This window comes from Zonotrichia leucophrys, chromosome 1A (assembly GCF_028769735.1).
Source record: "Zonotrichia leucophrys gambelii isolate GWCS_2022_RI chromosome 1A, RI_Zleu_2.0, whole genome shotgun sequence".
Lineage (NCBI taxonomy): Eukaryota > Metazoa > Chordata > Aves > Passeriformes > Passerellidae > Zonotrichia > Zonotrichia leucophrys.
In genome coordinates this window covers 59,815,845-59,837,751 of record NC_088170.1, presented here as the reverse complement: position 1 = coordinate 59,837,751, position 21,907 = coordinate 59,815,845, and the positions used below count along the sequence as shown (strand labels likewise).

Here is a 21,907-nt window from a genome sequence, read left to right as displayed (position 1 = left end):
ACAGAATACAGGAAAAATAGATATGTCTGTCAATACTGGAAATAAAACACTTCAAAAGCTTCTGAGGAAATTTTAGCTCCTGCACTATGAATACTAATGGCAGCATTTAAAGGCAGTTCCCAGTCACACATGGAAGACAAATGATTCTCCACGATCTCTGAGTAGGTGGAGGAATACCACAAACAGCTGAGCCACAACCCATGCATCTCATACACTCATATTCTCTGGCACAGTAACACATTGATTTGCCAAAGACAGTCTGAGCTGGAATCATATTAACATTCACATGCAGATATCAGACAAAGACTTCTATTTTATGAATGCACCACAGGCCAAAATAAAGAGTACACAAAGCCAAATTTTTAAATTGCAGATAATTAATTTATCAAGAAAACCCCACAAACATGTTTAGTCAGACAAACAGACCTAACCCACAGTTAAAATAATTGCTCTTATAACATTAACAATAAAGGCATGTTGCCAAAATCTGTGTAATCTTGGATTTATTTGGAAAGATGAGGTCAGAGCTGTAGCTTGAATAATTTCAAATGGAAAGGTAGCCTATAACTCAACAGACAGCTCAACCCAGTTTGTTAGCTGAAAAAATGTCAAAGGAAAAGAATCTCAATGTGATTTTCAATCTTTAAAAAAAATAGTTTTGCAGCAACATTAAACCATCCACAAGAACTTAAAAAGAATGGCACAAGTAGGCAATACAATAAATATAGCTAGCCAGTGAGTTTCAACATAAAAACATATGTAGTTGATCTACATATCAATAGCATACTGATTTAAATGAATTTCATGCTTAAAAAAACTATTGGGTATCTTCAAAGCTAGAAGAAACAGCTTTAAAATCAATGTTTTCTAAAAGCCCCTGAAGACTGTCATATATGATTCATCACAACCAGTTTAAAATAGCACTCAGTAGATGTAAATAGACAAAATGTTTGATTTGGAGCCCACAGAAAACATTAATTATCTACAAAAATGGAAAATGCAAGATTTGTAGAGACAAGAATTGAATTTAGTAAGATAAATGAAAATGGGTGGCAATCAACATACTGACAATCCAACAGATATAATCAACACTAGATATGAATCAGTTAAATAATGTGATAGTGAAGGCCATTTGTATACAAAATATAATTCTATCACAACTGTTCTTTACTTTTTTTTAAGCTCTGGATGCAAGAAACCTTACAATGATTTCAGTTTTGAACCCAAATACATAAGGAAAACAATCATAGAAGGATTTAATGTTTTTAAGTACAACGCCTATAAAGGAGGTGATGTGGCTGTGTATGGTTTATTTTGCATTGCTTTATTACCTCCTAACATTCACGATGATACTAGATTAAATTCTGTCACTAAAAAATTTGCATGCTGATATATTGAGAATGTTATTTTATCCTGTGATATAAAAGCCAAAACCATGACCAAAATACTTTTTATTCTTACCCAGTTTTCTTCTTCATCACCAATCTAGAGACAAAATTGTTCTCACCCAAAACTACAGTCATTTTCTAAAGCAAAAGAAACACTCAAATTGCCATAGGCTGCATCAACAATTTCAATAATGTATTATCTGATTAAATAATAGCATGCATTATAGTCTTAAAACATAAAAACCCCCTTTTTTATTTTGAAAATAAAAAACATTTTCCTTTCCTTTTTTGCATTTGAATTCAGTTAAAGTGTAGGCTAGAAAAGAGTCAATCAGTAAAATTCTCCTGCTTCAGAAATAGTGTGCCAGGAATCAAAAAGGTTTGGGGTCTTGCCTAGTTGTAGCAGAGGAGGTTTTCTTCTCATGAAAACACTTCCAAGATGTTTTCAGACTCTTCGTGATAAGATAGATGAGTAACAGTTGGGACGCAGATGATTCCTAACAAATCAAATATACTTTCACACTAGGACTAAACCTCTCACACTGATCACAAAGGCTTTTTAGTTTTCCTCCCACGTCTCTGCTTAGTGGAGCACACAACCATATTGAGAAAGATATTACCGACCTGAAACTATTGCAAAATGCTGTCACAAACGGAATTAACCTCCAAACCCTCAGTCACATGTACTTACATGCACAGAATGAGGAAGAACTAAGATGCTTTTTTACATCTAGAAGGACCTTGATTTGGCAATAGAATCAAGTACTGATTATTTGTGAACATCACATTAACCTAGGACCACAGTTAGTTTGGAGGGGGGAGGTTAGCTTGTTTGTTGTTGTTGATGTTGTTGTTTTGTTTGGGTTTGTTTTAGGTTTTTTTGTTGGTGAGCCTCTTGTTGGAGGCCAGTAACTAACAGTATAGCCCAGGGGTCAGTATTGGGCCAAGTCCTATTTAATATCTTCATTAATGACCTGGACAATGAGACAGAGTGTACTCTCAGCAGGGCTGCAGAAGACACTGAACTTGGAGCAGGTGTCTGTCTGATAGACCAGAGGGCCGTGCTGCCATTGAGCGACCTTGACAGGCTGGAGAAAGGGGTTCACAGGAAGTTCAAGAAGTGCAAATTTTGGCATCTGGGAAGGGACAACTTAAGGCACCAGAATACTTTGGGGGCAGCCCAGCTTGAACATAGGCTGTCAGAACAGGATCTGGATGTCCTGCTAAACACCAGGTCAAACCTGTGATGTGCCCTTGCCAAAAGAAGATGAGTGGTATCTTGGGCTGCATCATGAGTGCTGCCAGGAGATCCAGAAAGATGATTTTTCCCTTCAGCACAAGTGAGGCCACACCTGGAGTACTGTGTCCAGTTCTGGGCTTCCCAGTACACTGGACAGAGTCCAACAATGGGCAAAAAGATAGCTAAGGAACCGGAGCATATTCCCTGTTAGTAAGGCTGAGACCTGTGACTGCCCATTTGGAGAAGGCCCAGGGGGCTCCTAGCAAGGTAGCATTTACTGATACCTTAAAGCTAGGCCAATGAAAAGAACAGCAACCTCAAAGATTCAAACATAACACACATGGATGTCACTTCTGCATAATATTTTCTACATGTTTACATGCTAAAATGTTGCATATCCACAACCATTTGCAGTACTGAATTACACCATCACATGCTGAAATATCTGATATGCAACACTTAAAATCTGCAATTCTAACTGTGAAAAAGAAACCAGAAAGGAACATACTTAATAACATCCTTCATCATCAACTTTTATATGAGAAAAACTTCATGCTTCTAGTGTAATTACTTTTATAACTGCACAATAATACACTAATGGCAGCAGTTTAAACTTGATATGGTAATTGGCTGATAACAAAAATAAAAAAACACTTTCTGATTTTATCCCATATCCTGTCACTGAAGAGAATTCTTTCTTAAACATTTCCAAAGAAATTTGCATTTAAGATATGTAAGTTAATAGTAATATATCAGCATGAAAACAGCAAAGATGCCACTGTGGTTTATAGAAGGTATTTTCATATTAGCTACACAATTATCCATAGACCATAAATTCATTAGATAGAAATGGAAAAATCAGAAGGAAAATTACTGATAATGTGGCTTTTCCCACCAGCATTTAATTGCTTTGGTAATACAATTCAGGTAATTTGCCTGCTCCTCAAAGTATGTTCAACAAGCTGTCTCTACTTCTTCCAGGTTTTCTGGCTTTATGTTCTTATCACAGAATTTTTGGAACTGCTATAGCCACACTAATTTTAGAGATTTTTAGCTGATTCAGAATGCAGTTGCTGTTTACAAAGATTTTTTAAGGTATAAAAATGTGTAGGCCTTTTTGATAGCAAATTCTTCTTGTGCATCTTTTCAAAGATCTGCATCCATGATAAATATAGTTGGATCCATCATGGGCTTCTGTAACCAAAAGTCTGTTTAATTTGGACATGTGGATGACTTCCTTGACTTCAAAATTCCACTAATTTAAATGTCAGTATCCAGACCACAGCAGCCACCTTTAAAACACAGCAATCATTTTCTGTCAATAACTCAACATCAGGATACTGTGGTACCACTGACCTTTTTTAGGAAACTGTAATTTACAAAGTAAATGGTTCCCAGCTGGCCCTGAGGACAGATCTTGTCCAGCCATAAGTAAAAATTCACAATTTTTTTTGGCACAGGAGCAGAACAGAAAGCTGCAATAAATGATAGTGTGCTAATAATTGTATTTACTGAAGGCCCTGTAATTTTGAAATGATCCATCACCAAACATCATCTACAGTGCCAGAGACAAAAAAGGCCACTAATCATAAGTTCCAGAACTTTGAAAAGTCCAGGCATGCTTTATTTTCCACAGTCTGTGAATGCTCAGAGCAAACACATTTGGCCTGGAGGAGACAACACCCAATAATGATCTTCTGTTGAAGGAGACTGTATCTGCATTCTGGGTGCACAAAAAAGAGAACATGAGGATTCCCAGAGGGACAAAGGAAGAGGGAAAGAGCTCTGCCTTTCTTCAGCAAATGTTCAGGCACTCAGCCACAGCAAACCTCTGCTCTGTCTTCTGAAGAGAAGAGCTCTTTCTGCATTTCCCATCCTGAATAAAATAGTGACAAGAAAAAGAAACCACACAGGTGACAACCACACAGATTTACAATTCTCTCTGGATCAAGGGAGCTGCAATATTTTAAATAAAAAATGGAAGCATTTTGGTAGGTTTTCTGCTTTTCTGTAATAATTTTTGCTCCCTCTGCACTTTACACATAAATAAAGCCATTATTTTGTAGTTTTGCAGCTTGTGCCAAAGTTCCACAGCCCTAGTTCCCAGCACATATCCCAGGGCATGCTGAATTGTACCAGAAATGTGCATTTAGGTGACTTGTTGATCCAAAATGTCTACAAAAGGGTACACAATATAAATGCATACAATTAAAAAATTACTCAGTTATACGCATTCTAACTTAATCATGGAAAACCAATCAGTGCAACTGCTATTAAGAATGGACAGAATTTGAGACTATTATTCCCTGAGAATGCCCTGATACATTCCAGAAACAGGGCATCTTTAGCCAGCCCAATCTAGTCAGACTAAAATTTTAAGTATTTTAAGATACCAGTTTGTCTTCTGACTTTCTTAATTCGATTTTCCCACCATCCTCACCTCTCATCATGCATTCCATCTAATCAAAGCTAAGACTCCAAGTCTGTGATCCCTCCTGTTTTAACCCTATCACTGCACTCTTCACCTCCCAGAAAAGCATCCCAACTCTTTCCACCCCATACTTCTGACATACATCCCATTTCCCTAACACCTCCCAGCCAGCATCACTGCTCAGTCTGGGGAGAAGGGAACCAGCACCACCTGTCCTAGCACAGAACACAGGGACCTGACTCTCCAGGCACTCATGGCATCAAGTTGTCACAGCTCAACCTGCAAAAAGACAGCTAGGTAAATTGTTGGACCAAGAACATTTAATTTACACAGCATAACTTCAGATTATATATTATGTGTTTTTTTCTACCTAGCCTTACATGTCTTCTTTTCCTTGTCGGTCTCCACACACATGTCCCACTTCTGTATAATAACTTTTAATATTTAGATATTATAATGGATTTATTGTAGAGCCATCTTCCACCAGCTTTTTTCTCATTCCTTTCCAGCAAATTTTATTTTATCCATCTTCTGAACTGTAAAACAGAATGAGTAATTTATTACAGTTTCTGAACTGAAGTAAAATCCACAATACTCTGCAATTTGCTGTAAAATTCAAAGCAGTCAAGCTCAACAATATCAACTTCTGAATAGAGTTGATGTTTATTATTTATAATTTAAATAAAATACACATTGATGATATTTTTTCAGTAGCAATTCATCTACTCATTTTAATAAAATTTCTACTTGTTTGTAATTTTCTGAAGTATTGAGCAATAAAAATTTGCTTGCTTCCACTGCCATAAAGTCCTGTTACTGTCATCTGTACTTCACTACAGTACAGATCTGTATTTATGGGAGGACATTTGAGTGGTAATAGAAAATAATTTAAAAGTGCTAGATACATGCATTTACTTAGATGTTATTCATATCTCCTTGGCAATACAAAAAACCCCAGTGTAACAGAATGCAAATTCAATTTATATCTTACCAATTTTAACCTTTGGTAGAAGTCCCATTTTCCTTCCAGGCTAAGCAATAAGAAATAATTAGATTCAGAACAAAAATGTATTTCAAATGAGTCATATATCACTGATATATTAAAATTCAGTATCTCTCTGTATCTGGCTTGCTGAATGAATAATACTTTCCATGGCTACATTTATTTGCCAAAACCTCCCTCGTATCATATTAAAAAAAAAAAATCTTGAGAGAGATTATAAATGGAACATGTTCTGTTCCAGTCCAATGTATGTGATAATTAGCAAAACTCTAGGCTGAGACAATCTTAGAAAGGCTGCACTGAAGGAAAAACGAATAACCTTCCATGTCCCTATTGCACAAGACAATAAGATTAAAAAAAAAAAAAAAAAAGGTGGTGGCTTTGGGGTTTTTGGTGGTTTTTTTTGCAAGAAGGGCTACTGTGTTAGGAAAATATTTGTAGTAAGAAAGGATTGTGAAGTACTGGAATATACTGCCTGCTGAGATTGGTGTCTCTCCAACACCTGTGATATTTAAAATGACTAAAAACACCCTGGACAAATCTGCACCAAGGTTAACCACAGCACAGCTTGAAAACATTCACCTCCCTGCCAATTCTGTCATAAGCAAGGATTTACACCAGTGCTGCTAGCAGAGTTGTGCCTCCTATATAATAAGCACTGAAGGCTTTTCAAAACAAAATAACCCACCTTACCTAATTCTAAATGGAGGATCATGAAATTTTGTACACATAACAAAGAAACCAGTGGATGTGCTTATTTATTGTGATTGTCATATTTTAAAACATATCTAGGTACTATCCCCATTTTTCAAAGGAGAATTTGGATTACATAAAGTGTGATCTTCCTTATCCCAAGCACAGAAAACCAAAGAAAGAGCATAAGAGAACACAGATTGTTTACTTTCAGACCTAAAAGAAAATTGTCCTTTTATGTCTGGGTATACAACCATATATCTCACAAATAGAGATGATTAAAGTACAGAAGAGTCAGGTTTGGAACAGGAGTAAAGTCAGAACTGAGGAGTTTTAACACAGAATAACATCAGAGGAAATTAATACCAAATTTAAGTTTGTAATTTCACTTTATGTTGTTTTAACATGAAAACTTTTTCCTCACACAAAGAAGCAACATAAATACTTTGGCAAAAATTTTTTCCTATGATGTTCCTGGAGTATGTGAAAATACATATAATTACCCAAAATAAAGCTTCATTAAGTTGCTGCTGTAAAAGTCACACAATTCTTTAGTCATCTAAAAAATAATTTATGGCAGTACACAAAGTAATGCTGTTTTATAAATGTTTTGAGTCACACAAAAAAAATTAAATCTTGTCTTTTCCATGTTGATGCAAATTAAAGGATCTAATTTGAAGTGATGAACATTCAAGTATAATTTTCTGTGTATAGTTAGAAGTACTTCACTACCAAATGACACTACTGTTTTTACACAGAGAAGTTAAATAAGCATACAAACCAGAACTAATTTCTGTCCTTGAAGGAAAGCTCAATAACTTAAATTCAGGCTTTCATCCCTCATGTTCACTCTTTTATTAATCAGTTGTATTCAGCTATTTAACATACTAAATATTTGAGTTACTCTTTGCTAAAATTGTTTCGTGACCCATTGTTATGTCGGCTATTTACCATGATTCTAACTGGTATTTTAATAAACCTGTCTGAATTTCTACAAAACCAAAACTGTGTAAGACTATGGGCTAAAAATATCACTGTAAAAGAAAATATGATCCTTTGAAAGTACAAAAAGCAATAGGCCTCAGAAAACACTGGGGTTTATCTCATGTATTGCTCTTACTCCTAAGAAAATCTATGAGAGGATTTGACTGCAACAGGATTGTATTTGTATATGTGTACTGTATAAATCAAGCATTCCACTTCTGGACTCATCTGAATTCTAACTGAATAGTCAGCAAAAGAGGAAACAGCTGAAGTAATTGCTGTGAACTCAGGACAGATGTACTAACAGAAGGCAAAATTCAGTACAGTTATACAGAGATAATCAAGAGAAAAATCCAGTCACACTGCATGCCACCTTACTGACTCAATTGTTTAGAAGATTAAGGATTTATTACTCACACACCACTGAAAACTTCAATCAGAAAATTGCAGAGAATATTAAAGCAAGAAATATCACATTTTCTAAGATTCCAGTAAAAACAAAACGAAATCCTAATTTTTTTTTATCTCATGCTGTGCTCATTTCACAGGGTGAAAGAACATACAGAGAAAGAAAAAAAATGAGAAATACCTCACTTAATGATGCTTGAAAGACACATCCCTGGTTCATACAGGTAAATGTGCTGTGGACAGCAATGAAGTTAAAACAATTAACATCACCTCAGTTTTGATTACCACAAAAGTAAGGGTTTAATATATCACCTAATCAAAGAGGAGCATTAAGTGGAGGCTATATTCATTAAATATTCTGTAGACAAAAAAGCCACAAACAAACAAAAACCCCAAACACCCCCCAAACCCATGGATATAAAAATAAAATGTATTCTATATTTTTAGAGATATTATCTTACTGTTTTTGCAATATCATATGCCATCAATATTTGCAAAAGGCAGTATTCTTATTTAAGTTGCAGTCTACACAGAAGATGCTGTACCATTAGCATATTTTAAAAGTCCAAGTGCAATATTATAAACCACACACAGAGAATAATTCAGTATGTATCATAAGAAAGTATCTAATCCCTTTGCCTTTATTTCTCTGAGCTTTTCTTCTAAAAATGTCAGTGGATCTTCTGGATGAGCAATAAATACACCACAGAGCAGCACTGCAAAAAGAAACTGCAAATTAATTCCTTGTATTTACAGCAAAGTACCATCTGGTTATGAAGCTGTTAACAATAAACAACAGTTTACCAGAATCTTTTAAAGCAATGCAAAATAGAGGCATGTCTTTTTATCAGTTACCTTTCAGTCAATTTTTAAAGGTAATATTGCATGTATCAGCATAATTACATGGGTAGACTTCTAAGAACTGAGTTTAGGATAGTAAAATAAGTGGCATTTCTTTAGCAATTCCTACAAAGAATTTAATTGCTTTTAATGTGCATTTTAAAGAATGTATATAAGATTGGATAATTTTATTTACTTAATAAGAAATGGAATCTAAAGCAAGTTTAATACTATGAGGTAAACAGTATGTTGAATGGGCAAAAATTGATCTTGTAACTAACACTGAAAACAAAATGCAGCTAAAAAATATTTGCTTTTCAGGATTGTTTTCTTATACAATTTTACATTATCTTTTAGTAACAATGCACAATAACTAATGAACCATTTTTTCTCATTTGTCCTTTGGCTATCTTTACCTATCAGCTAAAGGACATGGATCATTTACTTTTGGACTTTCAGCTCACATACAGCAAGAACATTCAAAGTATATTAATGTATATGGGCAAATTGCAATTATTTAAGTGCATATTTACTGGAAATTATAAACAAAAAGTTCTTGTGCCTGGTAAAAGTGTCAAAACATGGCATCCAATATTACTTTCAAGATATGACCTCTTGCTGTTAAATTAATGGGGAGTTTGTACTTGAATTCTTTTCAGGAAGCAAGATGACAGGACAAAGAAAAAGAGGCAGGCTCTAAATCAAAGCCATGCTGTGGACAAAGAGAAAAAGCCACGTGTCACAGAGAAAAAATGTGGGCCTTTGTCGGGGACGAGCCATTTGTCGGTGAGGGGAGACTCAGACACTCAATATGAGTGATAAGCAAATTCCGTTTATTGAAGAGAGCATCAGACACTTATACAGCGAGTAATAAGCTTATGAATATTCTGTAAGCTAAGCAATCTATTGGTTAAACTATACCATCAACTCTTCCTCATTCCTTAGGGGTTACATCTCTCTTTTCTCATGCCTCTTTCACTGTTTGTTATCCTACCACAGCTAGGCCCAAGGACACTGCTATCTTGCAGGTGCCGGACTTGGAATTAGCCATGGTTTTGTACTTTTCCATTTTCTAGCAGCTAAATTCCCAACAGCCACGGATGGCACAGAGGCAAAAAAGGCAAGTTGCTGTCAAGCTGCCCCTTGCCTGCAGGGGCAGAGAGCAGGGCAGGCAGGTACAGAGAGGGAGCAACCCAACAGGCCATCCATGCTCTAATCAGTCCATGTGCAGGGACAGAAGCAGACAATAATGTAAATTGGAAGGGATCTCTGAAGGCAGTTGAACAGAAGCTGTTGGGATGCCCCATTATTGGAAGTGTTCAGAGCCAGGCTGGGCAGTATTTTGAGCAAGCTGATCAAGGGAAAGAAAGGTGTCCCTGCTCATGGCAGGGTGGTTGCACTAAATGTTCCTTCCAGCCCAAACTCTTCTGTGTTTCCATGAATCAAAGTCAAGACCAATATGAAAAGGTGAAGACAAAATTAAAGGCCATTGTCTTCAGTTTAGACACCTGAATATTTACAACACTAGTCCACACACCAATTCCAACCTTAGCATCTTTTCAATCCTCTTAACAGAAATGGAATTTGCCAGGTGTGGCTGTGGTTGACTATGTTTAAAAAATATAAATGCACCACTTATCACTGTAATTCATGGCATGCAATGTTTTAAATAATAAACGCTAAAATGGTTTTTCATCACAAATTTTCCTATGGGCAGATTCCCAAAGCCATTCCCAACATTGGTAAACTACTCCCTCTGCTGGATAAGCCAGTATGTGACTGCCATATTTTATTTCAAGTTTGTTTCATAGATTGTTTGCCTTTCTCCCCACCCCTTTTTCAAAGAAACAGACAATTTCTTCTCCTTTGGGTGTTTTGAAAGTTCTTCAACACAAGAAATCAAATCTATCCAGTGATATACTGAAATGCAATGCCTCTGTTTAACATTTGAGAATATTAATTAAATAAGGAAGGAATTGTAACACTTTGTCTTGCAGTCCTCTTTCAAGTACTCTTAAATAATCCTTGGACCAGGTGTAAAACAGGAAACAATTGTGTCAGTTATGCCAGGCAATCACAAGTCCATCACCAATGTTTTCACCCTTTCTTCTTAATACTTCTTTAGCCATTTACCCTTCATGGCAAAATTAATTTGGGTCCCAAGGCAGAAAGATCTTAGGCCTGCTCTTACAATTCTAACATGGTAAGAATATAGCTACTAACTACAGTGAAGTTGTCACACACAAGATTGTTTGCAGGATTTGTGTTTACAGCTTTTGCCTGACTTTTAATGAGTACTGTTTAAAAGTAAATCTGGGTGAGAACAGACAGAAATCAGACAGGAAGGAAATTCTCAGATCCAGCAGGGAATCCTAAATTATCTGGACAAGATTACTTGGATTTCAGCTTGTTTGGATCATGTCCAAACCACAACCTCATCACAAAAAGACTTAAGTAAATGTCCATTTTAGAACTCTATATCCTTAACTTTGAGACTATGTGTATAAATGTTCAAAGGTCTCAGCTTTGATGTTCCTTAATAAAAGGACCAGTATCATCTCATTTATCTTCACACCAAGCATCCTGTAACTTCATAAAGAAATTAAAATATTTAAAATTAAATAAGAAATATGGCTAGATATCAGCAAGCAATATATAAGAAACAAGAAAAACAAGGATAAAAATATCTCACACAGGGTAATTTTTAACTGGTTCTTTTTAAAAGAGTCTTCCTTTAATCTTATCCTTAATTCTTTCATTTTTAGTCCATTAACTTAATTTCACTGCTGCAATAATGCTATTATAGCTATAATGCTATAACTTTTGCTTGGAAAAATATGAGCTGTTTTTTAAAGTGCTGAATCAAGAAAGACACCTCATGGTGATACATCTTATATTTTGGTTTTTTGTGCTTAGAAAGCAAAGAATGACCTAGAGACAGACTCCCAGGATAAGTACTTAGTCTACATGGCAGCACTGCTCTGTAGTTATTGTAATTGGCTCAAGATTTCTTTATTAGTGTTTCTATGGAAATCCTGGCTGTAATAGCTGATGGCAAATGGGGGCAGCTTAAATATATCAGGATATCTCTTAAATTTGCATTTGTGCATTGTGCCTCTTTTTTTTGTTTGAAGGAAACGGAAAAACAGCTGCTGCAGATTTGGTAACAAGCAGAGGTGAACACGACAAACAGGGAGGAAAATATAGAAACGCAGAGAATCACAAAACTCTTGCAAATTCTAAGGGCAAACCTAGTAACCCTGTTTCCCCCACAGTCCTTCACGTTGTGCCAGTTTTACCCTTTGATATTTTTAAGTCTATTTCTCCTATGCCAACAAGAATACCTAATCCACCAGCATATCTGAAGCATCCAGTGTCATCTTTATGACTGACAGACCACTGGAAAACATGGATTGCACTCATGAGGAAGTAATTACCTGGCTGGAATGTACAGGCTCTTCTGTAATTAACACAGAAGTTAAACGTAACAGGGAAAGTGGCAATGCAGTTCACCGGGTTCGTCTTCATTTATATCCCCGCTTTAACATAGATTATAAAGCAGAATTACTTTGTTCTATCTTGTTACTGCTCCAAAAGTTTTCATAAATCGTTTGAAGCATGCTAGTGACAAAACGAGCAGAACAAAACCATGCCCCAGGCAGCAGAGAGCAGCGGGAGGGACGCGAGATGCCCCAGCCAGCGCTGAGGGGCGCAACGAGCCGGGCCCAGGGCTCTGCTGAGGGCCGAGGGGGACTCTCCGTGGGGGAGGGTGGCGGTGGCTCCCTGCCATAGATGTTACCACGGGAGTTTGTGGTCCCACCGGCTCCAGCGGGACCAGGCTGCCGACAGCCTGGACACGCAGGGGGTGGCGGAGGGCCAGGGGCGGCGGAGACGGCGGTCCCGCACTCTGGGGATGATGTGCCTGCCCCCGCCAGGGCGGCCATGGCGCAGGAGCGCCTTCCCTCCGGCTGGCGGCCTCCCGAGGGGCAGCGTGTTTGGGAACGCGCTGCGGGACCAGGCCGGCCCGGAGCGCGGGTAATCCCTTCCTGTAGAACAGAAACCGCAGCGCATCGCTGTCACGCTGCGGCGGAGCCTCTCCCGCGCCTGCACACGGAGCTGTGGGCTCTCGGGCGTAGCCCTTGCACCCGAGCCCCGAGGGAAGGGCAGAGCCGCGGCCGAGCCGCGCCGGATGGGGCGGTGGCTTCCGCGGGCCACGCAGCCGCGGCCGGGCTGATGTGGGAGCCGCGGGGCGCGGCGGTGAGGGCGGCGGCAGCGGCCCTGCTGCTCGGGGCCGGCGTCTGCTACTGCCTGTGGCGGCTGGCGGCGGGCGGGCGGCGGGGGCGGCGAGCAGCGGCCGAGCGGAGCCCGCCTGCAGGTGAGGGCCGGGGCAGGGCCGGGCAGGGCGGGCCTCGCCCCTCCGGTGTGCGGCGGGGCCGGGGGAGGCTCCGCGGGGCCCGGGGGGTTCCCAGCCCGCGGCCCCCGGAGGTGGCTCCGCGCCCTGCCAGAGGCGGTGCCACAGCCCTGAGTCCCGGCCCTCCATAGCCATGTGGCAATCTGGGGCGCTCTGGAGTGTGGTTTATTTTTAGAAAAGCCTATTTATTTTTTTTTATTAGTCCCCCAAAGCGTACGTCTGATCATTGTGTTTACTCTTGTTATTGCAGTTATTTGTGTTCCCCCTATAATTCAAAGCTAAGCGGAATGTGTTTAGACGAGGATGAAAAACGATTTTGTGTTTGAAGTGAGCTATTGAATCATCATAATTAACTTTGATCTCTTTTTTTTTTTTAACCCTGAAAGAATACTATGGTGTTTGCCTGGCCAAATGCTGATGTAAAGCTGTGGAATTTAAAGCACTCTTAGCTTCTCAGAAGTCATCTCGAGTAAGCTATGAGCTATGACTAGTGCAGCAGTCAGAGATCAGGTTTCATGGCTCTTCAGCTGCCTAAATAGTTCTGCCTCCAACCTGGCTGAAATGGCCTTTGATAACATTTGTTGCCCTTTTATAAAGGTCAGGTACTCCATTACATCATCCTGACTCAGAAGCAGCCTTCCTCCTTGTTTTGAGTGATGCCATGATCAGCAGAGTTCCTAACATCGTGGCTGTTACTTTGTCAGAGGACCTCAGCGTACGATCAGTGTCATTATTGTAATTTCTGGAAGTAGTAGTCTGTAAACTGCAAGTTTTGTTTCCTACAGCACCCAGACAGATTTCCACATTTCATTTTAGGGGCACAAAAAAACCCCCAAACCATGTTTGGTGAACATTCCTAATAATTTTGCAGGAGAGATTTGCTATTGGTTAACCAGGAAGTAACTCACTGCAACCTCTAATTGTGTGTTCCTTTTATTCTCCACCTTCAAAAGAGGTAATTAGAGGACTCAGGAAAAGGATGGAAATCTTAGTGTCATAAAAATCTTTTTACCATGATATGATGATTGGGCACTACATTAGAACAATATGTCCTACAACTGAGAGGTAAATTTCAGCTTTGTAAAAATCATTAAGTAGCAACTAAGTGAAATGTCTCAAACTTAGTATCAAGTATTTCATTTCTAAACGTTGACAGACAGCAGTCCTCCAGTGTCAACCCATACCATGGATGTGGATGCTCTACAGAAACTTATTCATTTGCTCCAGGCCACAGATGATCCATTAATTCAAGAGCAAGCTTTAATCACTCTCAGCAACAGTGCTGCCTTCTCTGTAAATCAAGTGAGTATTGTTCTGTAGAAAACAACAGTGTCCAATGCCAGCCAGTCTGGCAGGGGAGAGCTGCTGTTTTGCTAAAGAGTGACACAGGACTGAAAGCTAGGACAGCTTGTGCTCTAAAATCTATTTAATGTCTGCCTTAATTTCTGCTGGCTCAAATAATATAATTCACCAGCTTCACAGAATTTATCAAATTATAATGTTTGGACCACTTAAAATCCATACAAAGTCCTGTACTTCAAAAGTGTTGTAAATACATCTTTTGTTACTTACAATTATGTAATGTTAATGAAAGGGTTGAATACTAGGTTAAATACTTTCTGGTTCAGATCTAAACTTTAGTGAGATAAACTATCTTTTTTGCCCCTCACAAAGTTATGTGCTGTTTGCACATTAGCAATTTTACAACTATCGAAGCATCTCCAAATCATTTGGACACAGAATGCAGAAAAACTGTGAGCTGGATGCCAATTTTCATACCTTTTTACCAGTTTAACCTTCAAGGTACCACCCTTTTTGCTCTTTATGATTGCCATCTATTCTGGCTTCTCAAAATGGCTTTCTTAATATAAATCTCTTAGAATGCAACTGAAGCATAAAGCTCATTAGACCATTTAATTTTTTTAAGAGCAGGTTTTTTTGAAAAGACAGTTAAAGTCTAAGTGAGAAAGATTAAAAACAGTAATAAAAACAAGTGTAATGGAAAGTTTCAGAACCTCTAATAATATGAAGCTACATCTTGAAATTTTCTCCTGTTCAGGCAGGACTTTTAGGTACTGCAGTCTAGCTCAGCTGTTCTATTAACTCATTATCAAGTAATTTCCTTTTATTTTTTATAATGTGAAATGCTTTAAGCATGCTTTGCAGACCGGATTTTAAAAGCAAAGGTGATGTGCTATTGTCAAATAACAGCAACTAATACTTTTGTTCCTAAGCAGACCCCTTCTTAGTTTCAGTAAAGCAATAAAGCAGTATCTGCTAACACTCTCTTTAAACAGAGCAGTCAGTTCTGAATTCTTCATTCACATACTTCATTTTTGTCAATATGGAGACATTGAGGGAATGCTTCAGCATTTAAATTGAATTTTTTAAAATCCTATTAAATATCTTCTATATTTCAGGATATAATCCGAAATTTGAATGGTCTGTCTGTTATTGGAGGGATGCTCTCCGACTGCGTTCCCAAAGTTAAAGAAAAAGCACTGAATGCACTTAATAATTTGAGTATGAATATTAAAAATCAGGAAGAGATACAGGTAAGATTCTTTTCTAATGGGAAAAACCAAAGTAACCAAGGGAAAGGGATAGTATAGGTTCTTCAGCGTATTTGTTAAATACAAGCCAGGATGCTTGTATTTAAGGATGCTTTGATGAAAGACATACAAGTCAGCAGATCTGGATGACTGGAAGGAAAACTTAGAAGTGCATTGCTTCACTGGCATTTACTTTTAAAATAAAAGACAGGAACCTATGCAGTTTGTGTCCAGCTTTCACAAAATACAATTAAAGAGAGATTGTGCTGCTAAGATTACAGCAAAATTATGTGAGCTAAGATGATTTCCAAACATGCCTACAACATCAGCAGTGGCTATTTAACAGAACAGATTGCAGATTGAACTTGCCAGGACTCCTTAGGTGAGGGAGAAAAAAAGAGTAATTGAGCCCCTGGATTTGTACAAGTCCAATTTTTCAGGTGATACTTCCATCTTAAAAGAAAAGTGTGTATAAATTATAACAAGTTCCACTGGTTAATACAGTACATGCTATGGATATGAAAGGACTAAACATCAAGAAAAAAAGAAATCAATCTGATTAATCAATAGATCAAGAAGTGTCCAAGTGGTGAGCTGAGGCAGATTTGAAGACTTTTAGTAGTTTGTTTCAGTAGCTTGATAAAAAGATAGTGTGACTGCATGTGGCAGTTTGCAGCACCTTAGCAATAGGCAATTTTTATTAAGTAGAGTTTGTCCATATCTGTCTAGGTGTATAAGTAGAAAATAATTCCTTTGGTACGGGTAAATTACTTTTTTCCCTCTGTTAGGACTCCAAGATTCATTGTATACTGTCATCCAGAAGAAAAATTGGTAGAAGTAGTAGTTAATGTCAGTTGTTATTGCTGTTCCTGCAGTGTGCTCCAGTAAATGCACCACATGGCTGGGAGAAAGGATTTCATTTCAAAGCTTGTCCTTTGCTTGTTCTCAATATTTAAGATGTTAGTTATTTATAAGTGATTGTTAAAACAACTCCCTAAGGCAGCTGTGTCACTTCTGAGTTGGAGGCAAAGCAATTTAAGTTTTCAGAGCAAGTTATGTTTCAGGAAGATTAGTGAGCATAATGCTGTATGGTCTGCTTCTGTCATGCCACTAGAATGTTTGAAATATTCAAAACAAAAATGCACTTGTTTCCAAGATCCTTCACTATTCAGCCAGCAATGTTCAGGAAGCATTTATGTTACTGTAGCTAGGCCATTGATACTATTTTTGACAGAAAATAGGTTTTTATTAAAAACTATTCTCTCTTTATTTTCTCCCCCCTTTCCCCAGGTATTTATTACACAAGTTTGTGGGACTGTTGAGTCAGCTCCCCTGAACTCTGATGTGCAGCTAGCTGGACTCAGGCTGTTGACAAATATGTCTGTTACCAATGAGTACCACCAAAAGATGATAAACTCCATTCCATGCTTTCTTCATTTGCTTTCAGAAGGAACTGAAAGGACACAGGTACTGGCTAGTGTTATTTTTACAAGCTGTTTATGAAGCTGCTTTGCTTGCCTTGTTTCTTAACATTTTGGTTAAATGGTTTAAACTGTGCTAAGAAAAACCAAATATTCATTAATGATAACAGATTTTATGCACTAAAATATGGATTTGTATTAGTTTCACAATATAAACTCAAAAACCAGGGAGGGAAGGGAATCTTGGTAGTGGAACCATCAGGCTACAGCTCTACCAAAGCAGTGCAGGGTGCCTTTACCATTGCAACCCCAGAATTCTCTTCTGCTCTAAACATTGCTACTGCATCCCAGAGCAAGGAGAACCTGCCTGGGAAAGGCTTCACTGATGCATGAATCTCTGCAGGGAAACATGCCAAGCAGTGATACGAAGCTATGGACTTTAGTTCTGTTGTGCTTATGACTCCTCTGGCAACCTTAGTGACTGCAAGTGGAAATCCTGCTTATTTGTTGTAATACTGAAATGAGTTTCAGTTAGGGACCAAAGTCAGCTTTATGCGAGATGTTGTAGTACCTTCAGTGTATGTGGTTGCTCTATCAGTTCAAAACCAGTTTTCCAAAAAGCTCATTTCCACTAAACACACCTATTGTACTTAAGTCCAGAAGTAATATGGCCTTTTCCCAGTGTTGAAATACTAGAATCACAAGGTCCAAGAAAGCACAAAGGTGCATTTTAAATGCAGTACTTAAAACATCTTCTTCGTATTTTAAACGTATTCTGCACTTAGCCTAGGATTCATTTATGGCTCTTGCCTTATTTTGATGTTTAAGTCAATCTGAATTTGCTTCTAACATGTCTATACCTTGGTTTTCCCTGTACCAAAATACTCAATATTGGTTAACCCATTTTGCCTTTTCCTCCCCAAGTCAACTTTGACATTATTGATACCCATTACAGCTTTACTTACTGTTTTGGAGCTTTTAATGAAACTGAACATTCCTCACTTCAGATTCAAGTTTTGAAAGTACTTGTGAACTTATCTGCAAACCCAGCCACGACAAGACATCTTCTCAGAGCTCAAGTAAGATTCTTGCTGCTTCATTTTATTTTTGGCATATATACATGTGTTACCAGTTAAAATATTGCATGCACTAGAAGAATTTTAATGTATTAGAAATATATATGCAATTCCAGAATCAATTCTAGACACTGCTTGGTTAAAATCAGTAGCTAAGTGCACATTCTTTCCTGGGCAGGATTTATTGCAGAGGGCAGTGTAATACAGATATTGTACTAAGAGAGGGAGGGGCACAGGGCCTGTGCCCTTGGAGACCCTGTGTGGTTGTAGTTCCTGTGTAACATTCAAAATAATCAATAACTTGCAGAAGCCTGATCTAACCTTCCCTTTCCACCAAAGGGATAATACCATGAACTTCAGTTTGTATTATGTAAAAGGAACCCAAAACTTTATTTTCAGACACACAGTCAGTATATAGATTGAAAACTATCAAATAGTACTAGTTCTGTAAGTGATCCTTCTCAACTGCTGTTTCCATAGCCAATGTACTGGGCCAAACCCAACAAATTCCACTGGAATCCACACCTTTATTCAAATGCAGCCATAAAAACTGTTGCCTCTAAGTGAATTTCCCTGTGCATTTACTTATTTCTTCATGGAGAAATTTGTGTGACGTTTGCTGTGTTGGCCTTGGCACACAGGTTTCTTTTGAACTGACACCAAATTCTTCACACCAAAACAGCATCCTCATCCCCCTCCCCAAAGTAACTTTCTTAAAATGTGCAATGGCATTTATTTGTAAGCTATCTGCCATGAGCAAAGCTAGTCTAGATAATGCTGTCTTCATTATTGAAATAAGGTTAGTGTGGCTAAATATTCAGTTCTCTGTTAAGTGTATCATTTTTCATTTATCAGATATGCTAACAAAAACATTCAGGGCAACGTGGCTGAGAAGAAAAGCAGACCCTGTCTTTCAAATGGGAATTTTCCAGACAGCCACATTTTGGAGATTGAAAATACAAAGCATTTATTAGCCCATTGATGCACAGACCAGTCTTTTCTAGAGAGAAGATATGCACACTGTGCAAGTTTCTGACGGGGGTTCACAGCATACTGGGATGTCATACAATTTGCGTGTTAGATGGTTTAGGTGCACTTTTTTTTCCATCTTCTTAAGTGTGATTTAGTTCCATGTACTTACTGCTGGTGATTAAGTATGGACTATTTCTTCAATATCCTAGGTGCCATCATTGGTGTCACTTTTTGACAACTGTGTAAACAGAGATATTCTGGTTCGTGCCCTGGCATTTGCAGCCAACTTGAAAAAGAACATGAAGGATGAAGAAGGCACCAAGATTGAGGAATACAGTGAAGACTCAATTTTCTTCACACTCTGCAGGGACTCTGCCCCATTTGCCCAGAGACTGGCATCTTTGCTGCATCACCCTGACACAGAAGTGAAAGAACAAGTTGTGAGAATATTAACACAATAGTGCTGTTTTCTTATACAGACTGACCTGATGAAAATATCTAATCTTGGCAATGCTAGGCTAAGAAAGCCTGCAACAAGTAAACAGTACAACAATGATGGAGAAAAAAAAAGCCCTAAATACGATCAGATATTTTTTACAAGCAAGAGAAAAGCAACAGATTAATTATTACTGATAAACCACTGCACAGTTGCTACATTTATGCAATGGAAGCAAACAGTTTAAAACATGAAAACATTTATATGTAAAATGAGCATTTTAAATGGATGAGTGAGTGAATGAAAGTATCCCTTGCAATGTCAAAGACCTTTTTTTTTACTTTAAGTATTTACAGCTGTTGAATAAATGCCTCATTGCAATTGTGCACTAAAGATTTAGTAATTGGAGATTAGGCATTTATATTTTATTAGTCTACCTATGAAAATGGTACAGCTGAATCTTACAAGATAATATTAAATAAAAACAATACCAAACTATAATTGGCTTCCTACAGAATCAGTATCTTCAATGAAAGCTGCATACTAAAGTCACCAAACCTAGGTTTTTTCATTGTACCTGTATGGAATTTATTCTTAAACTCCATTTTTGCATGCTTAGTATATCCACTCCATTTAGCCAAACTACAGTGCAATTAACTACAACTGTGAAAGGTTTCTACACTTGAAGAATATTTGAAAGGATTTTATATTACTTTAAAATTGTCACTTTAGGGAAAGCAGACATTTTTTAAAGTATTTTATTAGGAGTCAAGGATTATCTGCAACTGTAATTCAGTATTCTCATTCTTATTTTTAAAAAGTCTACAGGAGCAGTATCATACACGTTTTTACAAAAGCTTCCAATTTTGTAGTAGTCCTTGGGCTTCCTTTCCTTGGATATCTTTACTCCTTTTTTTTTCTGCATCTGGAGCATCACTGGAATGAGTGCTTCTGCAGAATGGGCCCCCATAAAGTTTTAGTCATCAACCCAGCATTACTTCAAAATGAAGTGGAATCCATACAAACATCACTGTAAAAGAACCTGAACAGTTTCCTTGATGAACAGAAAACATACTGGAAAATACTTCTAAAACCAAACTACCAAAAAACTTCCACTACAGAGAAACTAAAAAAGGTGTCAAATGTAAAGGCTAGGAAAGTTTTCCACTTTGTTCCATTTTTAAGAGAACTGTATCACCTAAACTGTTACCAAGTGCTTCATCTTTCTCATTTAGCATACTCACTGCTCTTAGAAAACATTACTATCTTCTCTTTCTGTACTACAATAGATACTTTTTTTCAGGAGGTCACTTTGCAAATAGCTAAAACTGCAAGAAAAATATGACCTTGAAACTGTGACACACCCAAGCCCTGATCAATACAGGGGTAAAGCTACACATATCTAATTTATCCACGTAGGTAGTTTTAACTCACCAGGAATAGAGTTCAGGCAGAAATAGAAGCTGGCATGACTCCCAGTCAGAAACTTGACAATTGCTGCATTGACAGTGAACTTCCTTTTCTCCTTCCCACTGCTCCTAAAACACTGTACAGTTTGTAATAAGCAAGTTACATTACAATCACTTCATGTTTTGCAACTTTTTGTAGATTTAATGTTTTCCGCTACTGAATTTGACTAAGAAAAGATTATGCCAGACACTAAGAATTTACCCACTCTCCTCTCCTGACAAGAGATTAGGACCAGTCTGTTCTAGGTACAGCTGATACATGGTTTCCTAAGCTCAACAACAGAGATGTCTAGATGTCCCTTTCTGTGTTCTTCAAACTAAAAATAAGTTTTTCAAGTATTATCTCTTTTTGATAGAGTTGATCTCTTAGCCGTTGCTTTAACACCTGACACAAACAAGTGACCTTTTCTAAAAATACACAAGAACTTGCTACGGTGTTGTCTCAGTTTTCTTTTTCTGGTCTGGAAAGAACTATTTTTAAATGCTTTCTTCATAGAGAAATGCTGCTGAGATGTTTGAAATCATGCAAGACTTTCCACTCTGCCTTTATGCAAAGATGTCTCATTTTTTATCACCTACCTCA

At 37.8% G+C, this 21,907-nt stretch overlaps 1 protein-coding gene and 1 long non-coding RNA gene across 4 annotated transcripts; one reads left to right on the top strand and one right to left on the bottom strand.

Annotated features, from left to right (window-relative positions):
• Positions 1-5,477: 5,477 nt before the first annotated feature.
• LOC135442753 (uncharacterized) lies at positions 5,478-8,380 on the bottom strand. The gene is made up of 3 exons (XR_010438715.1): positions 8,329-8,380; positions 6,051-6,090; positions 5,478-5,595 (listed from the first exon to the last, which is right to left on the bottom strand). It is a non-coding gene; the product is annotated as an uncharacterized LOC135442753 (long non-coding RNA).
• Positions 8,381-12,834: 4,454 nt separating this feature from the next.
• Positions 12,835-21,754, top strand: ARMC10 (armadillo repeat containing 10). Of its 3 annotated transcripts, none has more exons than XM_064702910.1 (6): positions 12,835-13,022; positions 14,559-14,700; positions 15,819-15,953; positions 17,241-17,417; positions 18,379-18,450; positions 19,629-21,754. In XM_064702910.1, the coding sequence occupies exons 1-6, from the start codon at positions 12,901-12,903 to the stop codon at positions 19,878-19,880; spliced, it is 900 nt and encodes a 299-aa protein (XP_064558980.1). In that variant the 5' UTR covers positions 12,835-12,900; the 3' UTR covers positions 19,881-21,754. The 3 variants fall into 3 exon arrangements, with proteins under 3 accessions (XP_064558980.1, XP_064558981.1, XP_064558979.1); XM_064702911.1 differs by having other exon boundaries at positions 12,945-13,022; positions 14,555-14,700; XM_064702909.1 differs by lacking the exon at positions 12,835-13,022 and adding an exon at positions 13,038-13,362 and having other exon boundaries at positions 14,555-14,700.
• Positions 21,755-21,907: the final 153 nt, after the last annotated feature.